This window comes from Pterocles gutturalis, unplaced genomic scaffold, assembly GCF_000699245.1.
Source record: "Pterocles gutturalis isolate BGI_N339 unplaced genomic scaffold, ASM69924v1 scaffold23904, whole genome shotgun sequence".
Classification (NCBI taxonomy): Eukaryota; Metazoa; Chordata; class Aves; order Pterocliformes; family Pteroclidae; genus Pterocles; species Pterocles gutturalis.
In genome coordinates, this window is record NW_010131391.1 from 46,465 (window position 1) to 57,885 (window position 11,421).

Sequence of the window (11,421 nt, forward strand, 5' to 3'; positions counted from 1 at the left end):
TCCTGTGTGTCTAAACATGGGAGCTTGGACTATTGAAAAGAAAATATACTTTCAGTGTAAATCAGTCCACCTGTCCGACCTTGGAAGGGTTCAGCACGAACCAGAGCAATGTTTGATGGTAGTACAGATTCTGTTTGATGGAAGAGATTCTGAAAGAAGAGACAGAAAGGCTGAGCCTGTTGATCTCAACACTATCACAGACTGTGTATCATCAGTCTAATTCCCCCTTGTGAAGATTATGACTTGAGGTCTTCTCCTTTACATAGGAGAATCTTTGGGGGTTTCTGTGTCCTTCAAGTTGAGCTTTTCTCCCTAATCATGGCATCTGCTTTCCATTCCTCTTCTCAGTCATACTCCTTTACGCTTATTTGGTCTTTTCAAAATCCTGTTTCCTTCTTTCCTGTGAATCATTCCTGGATTTTCTGAGCTCTGAATCTAACACTTGATCTTACTTCTTGGAGATTCTGTTTCTTCAAACTTCAGCCCCCAGCAGAGGATGTGTCAGGTTGTCCTATGTTGTGAGGTGATCCCAGGCCATCAAGGCTTAACAATCCCCATATACATTCCACATGTTTGGAGACATTTTGTGGCATGGCAGCCTTGTAAAATCTGTTAGAATACATTAACTGGTACATTTTATTCCTTAAGGTACTTCAAAAAGCCTAGCTACAGTGTAAATTTAAGTCATCTTGCACGTCTTCCTTATTAATGTCACCTTCCATTGTTTGTGTAAAATTATTTATTGGTGTTTTCAAGCTGCTTTTTTCCAATAGGTGAGTTTGTCTACTGCTTTATTTGCATTCTGACTTGGGATTTTAGGCATTATTGAAGGCTATGTTGCAGAAAAAGCTGCATTGGAAGAGGCATTGAATCTGAAAGAGGAATCTGAGCGTCGCCTTGTTGTGGAGCTGGAGAATATGCGTGAACGCTTCCAGGAGCTAACCCAGGAGCAAGCAATTCTTGGTGAGGAGTGGGTATGACACTATTAGTGGAAAATGAAATTGTGTCCAGTCAGGGCTCACTTCGATGTGTTTCAGTCTTTGGTTTGATGAGCTAGTGAGCAGCTCAGTCTGGTACAGAGGTTAGCAGGGTCTTCCTGTAAAAGCAGAAAATAAAGCAGCTGATTCTTTGCTTATAAGAAGATAGGACTGTTAGTGAAGAGTACGCCGTAGTCTTCTCCTTAGTTAGAAATGGGAAGTGTCCAAGAAAATAAGAGGCATGTCACAACAGAGAGTTAACACCTAGTTAGTAACTGAAATGGTGGTTATTGACACTGCAGTCAAACAGCAGAGTTGGAGCTTCAAGGCTTTTGACTGATTGCAGGGCTAAGGAGGTAGCTTAATAATGATGGAAGAAATAAAATACTCCTGGAAGATGATTTGAATTATGAAAAAATTGCGGTGACGATATGTGCTTAGTTTCATACATAAGCTTTTCTCCTGCTCCCCAGTCTTGACCTGTCAAAAGGCACACACATGATCAGTAAGGGTGATTGTGGAAAGATTTTGATGATCAAGGTCAAAGTCTGTTTAGGTTTTTAAAGGAAGGTACATGCATTGAAAAAGCTGAATGAGGTAGTGTTGTAGGAGAGGATAAAGTGAGGCAAGTGTCTTAAACTCTCATATAAAGGTTGACTCACTGCAAACCAAAGGCAGCCACTGAAATACCAAATCAAACTCGGATAAGTAGGTGCAAATTCAGCATACTGGATGGAGTCTAATAACACTCAGTGTGTGGCAGTTGGTGCTGTGATAATTCACTCTGCAAATGAAGGAGCACACTTTTTAACAGTGACAGCAGTGATTTAATGAAGACCCTGAAGAATCTCAGTGTAATATAGCTGGCTTACATGTAAGGTATTTTTTTGATTCATGGAAGAAAATTCAGAGATGTTCTGTGACCATGTAGGAACTCAAGACTAGCTTGTGCTTGTTCTTAACGATGAATATGTGAATCATATAAATAGCATTGTATAGTTTTGACAACTTGCATTTGCAGCCTTAATATCATTCTAATATTTCTGTAAGTTAATTTCTCTGTATCATCTTCCAGTAGAAATTTATCATTTGGGATCACTGCCTTTCCATTTCTGCTAAGGCCAACGTTATGCTACCCTCAGCTATGTCACCACAATGCCACCTTTAGCTATTTTGCATAGATCTTTACTGGTAGTTGTATGCAGTGCATGCTTAGGTCAGAAATAAAGACAGCAAAAAAAGACTTTTTTACTGAATTTCTCTGTTGTCAGTAGTAGAGGAATGTAAAGACTCTAGGTTTCAGGGCATCAACCCAAATTCTGTAGGAGGGGTGTGTTTGACTGGACACATTCTATATGTTACAGTTATCTGTCTGGTTCTCAGGAACCTTGGTTGTAGAATCCTCCCTGGCTTTCAGCCCTACTATATCATTCCTCTGCAACTCTTTCTGCCTCTGGCCTCTCTCTCACCTCATCTTCTCGTCTTCTCTTCACCCTACTGCTCTTCTTCTCTCTTTTGACTCTTGACTCTACCGTTGTCCTGCTCTTGTGGGCTGCATCCTTCTGTGTTCTTCCTTTTGGCTCTGCTCTCAACCTTTCAAATACAGTGCAGTCAAAATACTCGTGTTGTACATAGAATTATAGAATGGTTTGGATTGGAAGGAATGTTTAAAGGTCATCTAGTCCAGCCCTCCTGCAATGAGCAGGGACATATTCAACTAGAATACAATAGAATCTTTCGGCTGGAAGGGACCGATCGTCTAGTCCAACTGCCTGACCACTTCAGGGCTGACCACGTTAAAGCGTGTTGTTAAGGGCATTGTGCAAGTGCTTCTTAAACCCTGACAGGCTTGGGCCATCGACCACCTCTCCAGGAAGCTGTTCCAGGGTTTGGACACCCCCTCTGTAAAGAAATGCTCCCTAATGTCAAGTCTGAGCATCCCCTGGTGCAGCTCTGAACCATTCCCATGTGTCCTATGACTGGATACCAAGAAGCGATCAGCACCTCACTCCTCAGGAAGCTGCAGAGAGCAGCGAGGTCACCCCTCAGCCTCCTTTTCTCCAGACTTGACAGATCCAGAGTCCCCAGCTGCTCCTAGCAGGACATGCCTTCCTGCCTTTCACCAGCAACTCGATCAGGTTGCTCAGAGCCCTGTCCAACTGGACCTTGAATGTTTCCAGGGATGGGGCGTCTCCCACCTCTCTGGGCAACCTGTGCCAGTGTTTCACCACCCTCACTGTAAAAAATTTCTTCCTTATATCTAGTCTGAATCTACTCTCTTTAGTTTAAAACTATTACCCCTTGTCCTATTGCTACAGGCCCTATTAAAAACTGTAATATATATGTTAGTATAAAAAGTTGTATCCATCTCTGACCTCTCATATGACACCTTAGTAATATCTTACCATTACCTTAAGATAAAATTGGGTAGTGGTCTTGCACAGATTGTCCTGACTTAGAGTGTACGGTCATTTGTCCTAGTAAGCAGAGGGAAAGACAGCAGAATGTAAACAGATTCAGGGGCTGTAACTGGAACTAAATGCATGTTGTGCTTGCTTTACAACAGTGATCACGGCCTTGCGTAACGTGCCTCACAGGAAATACAAAATAGTTCCATGATATTGTTGCACACACCTCTGTGTGTCATGGAAGTGTATGACAGATCATGCAGTCTGCTCGGCAAGTCCCATTGGACCGAATCCTGGTTTGAATCCCCTGGCAGGAACTAAAAAGGGGGGTTGAGACATGATTCCATCTCTGTCTGGGGAGAATTGCGAAAAGAGGATATTGGTTGCCTTGGAAAATGCATAACTGACCAGCCAAGAACATTGCAACAGACTTGCATGGTTATAATGTGAAACCATTTCTGTAGTAGCTCTAGTCCATTTACAGACATGGATCCATCTGTGTCATGAGGAGCTTTGTGTCATAATAAAGATGAAGTGCATTTTTGACAAATAAAAGGTAGGCACTATCTCTATTGCGTATGAATTTTTAGTGATTTAGAAGATGGAATGGAATGGATCACCATGTCCTATTCTTGTCTTGTACATGTCTTTGTGTTTTGATTTCTAGGAACATGTATTTCCTAACGTAGCACAAAAAGAAGGTTCAGGTTTGTAATGATGAGTGTAGGCTTTTTTCTGGTTTGTATTGCTGTGATACTGAGTGAATGAATTGATAGTTTTGATTTTATTTTAACAAAAAGGAATAGTACTTCGTAAATGGGTCTGAGAAACTGCTGGGATTCTGAATATCTTGGCAAAAAAGAAGTTACAGCTTCTGTGATGCATCAGAAAACAACTAGAACTAAGAATATCCCATTCACTAATTTATATTTAAAGGAAAAAAAAATGTTTTGCTGCTTTTAGGCTATTTTAGGTGCTATTATCTTGTGTTTGCCGGCCTCATTTCTCTTTTGAGAATGGAGTGGGTTGTAAGCTTGCTGTGAGCTTCTAATGATACACAGTGGGCTGTTAAAATGATTAGATTAATTTAAAGGGTGGGAAAAAGAAAAAACATTTGCAGTGATGTAAAATGTCAAGCTAAAAAAATATAGCAAGAACTGTAGGAAGTCTAAGGGAGACTAGAGAAACGTAATTGAATGGATGGGTAGATCAGAAAAAAGAAGGGGAGAGCAGAATGGTAAGGAAGGCTAGTTATGGGAGGAAAGATGAGACTGAAAACAAGCAAGAAGGACCCGCAGAGGCTCACACTGGCTTTGGAAGTCTAATGCTAAGTTTGTAGGTGCCAAATTGAGAGGGATTTTTTCTTTTTACTCCTCCTAAACTAAAGTGTGCCTACTTAAGTCTTGAGTAGAAGACATTTAAATCTGATAAATTCATACCTGCGTGATTATGTTTTGTGGTCTACTCAAAATATATCACATTTTTAGATTAATTTTATTTGTATGCACATATATTCATAGTGTTCTCTTGCATATTCCCTGTCTCTTGTTTCCAGACTTCTTTTCCCCCAAAGGCTGTGAGCTGGGTAAACTCAAGTCCCTCAGGTGAATAAGAAAGAATTATCTAGATAAATTCAAATTAGAGTTACAAAGCTAGCTGCACAAAGTCTTGCCCCTTACTATATCTTTATTCCTTCTGTCCATTCAGATCTCTCTCAAACACTATTGAACAGTTTTACTTAAAACACTTACTTAAAACACTTAACATATTTTTGGTAACCACTTCAGTGTCCTGAAATTCGCTGCTGCCTACTCAATGAGAGGGAACGTCTAACCTGGCTGGATAGAGCGTATCTGGGGATTGTCGTTCTCCTGGTAGTTGCAGTCCAGCTCTTGCCAGCAGCTCCTTCAGACTCGAACAGCTGCATTTACTGCAAGTGCTGAACCCTCGAATTCATCCCCCTTCCCCCACCCCAGCCATCTGTAGTACTCTTCCTCTGGTTTGGAATTGTTTGTAGTATGTGGAAAATATGGTAAAGAAAAACCTCATTGTTTGGAGTTGATTGAGATGGCTTATTCCTTGAAAAGCTAATGCCTCCTCCCTTTTGTGATGGGGAATACTAATGTGAGTAGAATGGCCTCGCTAATCAAACACACTTAGAATGGAGCTTGGCATTTGCTAATGATGATCTTTGGAGTGTGTTGGGACATTACCAAAGTGGAATTGCATGATGTGAATTAGCATTAATAAATAGCAGGTGTGTCCCTACAAAGAAACAAATCTGTGATCTGATGATCTATTCATGTTGCTTGAAATTATATTTATACACTTGGGGAATGTGTGCTTAAAAAAAAAAAAGAAATTAAGAAGTCGCTCAAACAGATTACACTTACTGAGCTTGCCAAAATATGAGACCTGCTTTCTGTGAAAAATTTTTAATTCCACATGAAATCTGTTAGCCTAATTACTTTTTCCCATTAGCTTGCATTTCTGTCTGAGGAGGTGACCGTGACTGTTTATTTCAGTTTCATCAGTATTTTGTTCCTTGGAAAGCAGTAGTGTTCCTTTTGAAGCTGAAAAGAAGCCATCACCTCCTTAATGACTGTGTTTCTTAGGGTACAGAAGGAAAAATTCCTGTGCTTGTTTTCACAGAAGTGTCAGTTGTTTTCTTGGGGGTTCAGTCTAATCCGTGCCCTTCCTGGGGGTGCCCATAGGTCCATACACACTATATATACCTTGCCCTCCTCTAAGCACCATGTATAAGCAAATACAGCCCAGTGCTGGATTATTCCCATCTCCTGCCTGGCAAAACATAGCACTTGGTAAAAGATATTCTCTGTTGTGCAGCTACGGCTGGGATTCAGTCTCCTAATGGAATTTAGTCTGTTGTTGTCTTTTTTTCTGGACTGTGTGTTTCAGCCTTGGATAACTGGCTGGAGCACATCCCATGATAGCAGGAGCATGTTACAGTTCCCTGTGGGTTGTGAGAGAAATGGCTTTGGTGGAGACACTTTATTTACCTGCCATCTGCCAGAGCCACATCTACAACCCCATGAACGTTTAATTAGGAAACCTGGAGATTAGTTCATGTGATTATTTAGCACCACGCTGGAAAATTTAGGGAGTGCGGTACAAAGACTGCACAGTTGCTGGTTTTATGGAGGCATGTGAGATAGTCTAGTGGAGGCCACAGAGATGCTCCGAGCGCTGGAGCACCTCCCGTACAGGGACAGGGTGAGAGCATTGGGGTTGTTCAGCCTGGAGAAGGCTCTGGGGAGACCTTCGTGCAGCCTTCCAGTGCTGAAAGGGGGCTACAGGAGAGATGGGGAGGGACTTTTCATCTGGGGGTGGAGTAGTAGGATGAGGGGGAATGATTTTAAGCTGAAAGAGGAGAGATTTAGATGAGATATTAGGAAGAAACTCTTCACTGTGCGGGTGGTGAGGCAGTGGCCCAGGGTGCCCAGAGAAGCTGTGGATGCCCCATCCCTGGAGGGGTTCAAGGCCAGGCTGGATGAGGCTTTGAGCAACCTGGGCTGGTGGGAGGTGTCCGTGCCCGTGGGAGGTGTCCCTGCCCATGGCAGGGCATTGGAACTAGTTTTTTAAGGTCCTTTCCAACCCAAACCATTCTATGATTCTATCACTGACTCTTGGTAATTGTGAGTTTGCAAAATTAGTGCTTGGAGTGAAGCGTGGTTGGAGTGGAGTTGTGGATTATCGCTCAAAGGCACTAAGTATTTACCAGGACTAGAGCTTTTTGAGATACGTAGTCTGTGTGTGTATCTCCAGCAGTTACTCAGAGGCCTTTTTTAATCCTGTGATGTGTATTTATCAGCCAATAGCAAACAGAAAACGGCCAGAGAAGCCCAGTGACAGCGTATTTGTGCGTAAAGGAGGGCAGGGCTCTGAACACATTGTCTAGAGTGACTGCAAAACAAAGCGGTTTTTGTTCTTTCAGCTGGTGTGTGTCGTGCTTCACGTTGGCCATGTACACATATGCTACACATATTGAAGAATTCAAGTGACTGATAAGCAAGTTGGTGTCCATGTCAGTTGGTTTCAAAAGCTACCATGGGTGTTTAGCAAATCTGACCAATGGTTAAAGAATCTGGTACAGCTCCATATAGGCTAAGTTTTTTTTGCTCAGTTAATCTCTTAGTTTTATCTTGCATGTTTGAGTATTGTCTTAATGCAGAGAACATGTAGTTGCTACAGTAAGAGGCCAGGATGACTAAATCACTTGGTTCTTGTGGACCTCGAGACCTCATTTAATCCGTAGTTTTGCCCCAAAAACAGAATCTGCTTTCCTTGTTTCTCTTTGTCCAGCCTATTTAATTTCCAGAGACAGAGACTTTGCAGTCCCTGCACACTCTGTGCCGTTATCTTTACTGCAGTGACGTTTTCCCCAATGTTTGATGTGAATGCTGTTGAATCACTTTAAGCTCGTGACACTTATCCTCTTAAGCACGAACATAGAAATGTTTGTGTTTCTTGGCTTATTTTAAAATACCTGTGGATAGCAAAGCACTAGAAAAGATGTTAGGTCAGGAATCATGTGAATTGAGTTGATGATGCTTGGAAAAGGGAATTATTCCATTCTGGGAACTGGACTGGATGACCAGCTAAGGTCCCTGTTGGAATCATAGACTTACCTTTTTCTCTGTGACTGAAATAATTTAAGATGAATAATGGAACATTTGAAAAGTAAAATAATGAGCTCTTGCAGGACCTGGCTTTAAATACTAAATAACTGGACTTCTATTTTTGTGTTTGAGTTACTTTTAGCTATATTTACATTAAAATAGTTTTGCTCCAAGTGCATTCATAGTAAAGTCTCAGTTTGGGTCTCCTAAACTGCATATTCAGTGCATCCAACTGATTGAAAATGCCATGTGTAAGTATAAATCAGCTCTTGATAACTTAAACGTTATCTTGAGCTGTGTATGTTTTCATAACTGTGGTATTTCTTTTGCTGTCTCTATAGGGCAAATACTTTTTCCCAGCTGTTTCTTCCATTTGTAGCCACAGAACTGGACTGACTTTCTGTAAGCATGATTTTGCTTTAGGTTTTAATCCCCACTCAGGTTCAGAAAAAAAGATTACCTTTGCTTTCTCATGGCAGCTGCCTTCAGGTAGGGCTGGGCACTGATGGCCACAAAAAAATGGACTGGGTGCTAACTCAGCGTAGATGTTGGCAGCATGCATGGCATGAGGCGGACGAGTAATTGAGACGCTGATCTGAGACTGGATGTTGGAGGTCTAAGGAGGATCTCGGCATGATAATTAGGAGGAATTGAGAATTCTGTGTTGGATGGCTTGATTGGGAAGAGATTTGAAGTAGGATAGGAAGTTGGAATGGAAGAGGTGGCAAGGATTTAGGATAGAAGAGCGAAGAATGGGGCATTTGGAAGAATGGGTATGAGAGACTAGGTAGCTGAAAGTGGAGTGTGGGGCTTAAATTTGGGGATGGAGCACATCTGGAATGGAGTGAATTTGGAGAATTGAGGTTCTGGTGTGGTTTGGAAAGAGCCTTTAAGGCAGGAAGGGTGTGGAACCGGGGTTGAGAGGGCAAGGACGTAGGGAGGGAATTTGAAGGACTGCTGGTTGGGTGAGAGGAGGCTTGCTGAAATTGTGAGGTCTCTAGGGGTGAAGGTGAAAGTTTTGTATATGCTCAGAATACCTCCAACCAGGATTCACTTTGGGATTGAGAACAGATGCCCATTTCCTCTTTCACTACATTGTACGGTAGTGTTAACAGAGATGGCTCTCGGGGACACAATGGGCAGTCAAGTGTCACACTTCTTTTTATGTCTCTTACAGACCATCTCAGGAGAATATTTCGTTGGTTTTGATGCTGTCCAAAGTACCTGAATTAACCTCATCTTAAACTCAATTTGATTTTTACACCCTACACTGACAAGCTTGTTGTTGTTTTTTGTGTTCTTATTCAGGTCTACTCAAGGAAGTAGAATTTTTAGCAAAGGAGAAATTAGAGCTTCAATGTCAGGCAGAAAAGGACCATTCCAACTTACGCTCTCAAATGAAAGTTTTGGAGGTGGAACTGGAAGAACAGCTGCATAGTAATCAAGACCTGGCTACACAGTTATTGGAGGTTGCTGAATTAAAACAGCAAATTCAAGTTCTTGAAAAACAGCTTAAAAATCAGCGGCAATTCATAGACGTAAGCAAGCTTGGCACCATATTTCCGTGGTTATGGAGGTGATAAAGACTCCCTCTAGTTTTTGACAGAGACTTGGAAGATGGAAAGTATCCTATTTTAGGAACCTTTTTGTTTGAAAACAAGACGTTGGTATTCTAGCCTTATAAAAGAGTAGCCTTTTTTTATTTTTTTTTAAAAAGTAGTTTCACATTCCTCTTCTGTAGTATCACAAGGGTTTTTTTTCCTTTTTATTAATTACTAATTGTAGTTTGTATGTACATTGGATTCAAAAGGGGTTTTTTTGTCTTTCCTTGTAATTTTAGCTGTGCTTTCAGGACTTCGAAAAGGTGTTAATTATTTTTAAGGGAGTTTCTTCACCACAAAAACAAACCCCGGATTTTTCTTGTACTCAATATTTTAATGAAATGAAAAGTTTCTTTAAAAGGTTTTTCATTGTTTCTGGCTGGGTTTACAGGAACAAGCTATAGAAAGGGAACATGAACGTGATGATTTTCAGGAGGAAATTCAGAAACTGGAAGAACAGTTAAAACTTTCAGCAAAATCCCAGACTTCAGGAGCACCCAGAGAGTATAGGGTGAGTAAAATCACATTTGGTGGCCAGAGGAATTTGTTTACTACAATTAAATACCAAAACCTGTATTGTCCTGAGGGACTGTCTGTTGAGAGCCTTTTTTTTTCCTTCGTTGTCACCCAGAGAGCAGATTTTCCCCCAGCTGACTGGACTACGTTTAGGCAGTGAGAGTGTACTTGCATTATTTCTTATGGAGATGGAAAGAAATGTTGTATGTGCTTGACAGTAAAGTTTCACAGCCTGTGAGTGTGGTTTAAATTAACTGAAGAGAACAACACAGACACTCTGCTCTACAGAGCACTTCTGAGGCGTGACTTCTGGGTTCTAAGCACATTTAATTTTTCCAGCTATACCAGTTGTAATAAGAGATGTTCTTTGTCTGCACACCTTGTCCTATTTAAGTTTACAAATAATTCCTTTTTTTTCATGTGTTCCTTTGTTTGATGCTTGGTTTCAAAGATTAACTTTTGGTTTTGTTTTTGTTGTTGTTTTTTTTTTTTTTCATGTAAATGAACATTATACAGAGCAATGAATTGATTCTACAGGTATGGAAACAGCATGAGCATCTCTCTAATCTTTCTTTCATTTTTCTTTCAATCCTTTACATTAATTACATCTGCTTTGGCTTTTTTTTCCAGACATGTCAAGTCTGCTTCAGCTTGACTGGGAGACAAGGATACATGGCTTAGGGTGGCAGAATTCTTGCAGGGAGTGAGGAACTACTTTCAATTTAATTTCCTGTACATAAGTGCTTCATTCTCCTGGTTTATTCTTAGATGCATTACAGGCAGTTCCTTACAGTAAGAGCTTTTTGGCATGAAAGGAGATGTTTAAGTTTGGAGTAGGAAACAAAGTTAATAGAATTACAGTGGTACACTGTGCCTTAGCCTTCAGCTTTTGTTTGTGGCGCTGCTCTTAAATTTCATTGCCTATACTACTTAATTTCATTTCCATCTATTCATGTAGATAGAGTTTATGAAATACTGTTAGAGAAGCAATTCTTGAATTTTCCATGCTGGAGGGCACCTGATTGGCACTTGCCTTCTGCAGCCTCGGATAGGGCTTCATTAGGCTTCTGAAGAAGTCAAGCGATTACATATCTTTCTGCATCAGTCTTGGCTTCTCGTTTGGATGAATGCCATTACCTGGCAGTAACATTTGCTGAATACATCACACACATAGCCTGGGTGTTATTTACACTGTGACAAAGATCAGAAAAAGAATAAGGTTTTTGGTTTGAAGGCCACCTGACTTGTTGAAGATCTGTTTGTACCCAGAAGGTTTCTT

General features: G+C 41.0%; 1 protein-coding gene across 1 annotated transcript in view; it reads left to right on the top strand.

The window, feature by feature from the left end:
* The window catches only part of PCNT (pericentrin), a gene marked incomplete at both ends in the record, with an annotated part of 89,356 nt that overhangs the window by 40,032 nt on the left and 37,903 nt on the right, over nt 1–11,421 (top strand). The window contains 4 exons of the mRNA XM_010080599.1: nt 820–963; nt 9,334–9,563; nt 10,018–10,137; nt 10,659–10,679. Of these exons, the coding sequence (XP_010078901.1) occupies nt 820–963; nt 9,334–9,563; nt 10,018–10,137; nt 10,659–10,679 (515 nt within the window). The remainder of the gene's footprint in view (nt 1–819; nt 964–9,333; nt 9,564–10,017; nt 10,138–10,658; nt 10,680–11,421) is intronic.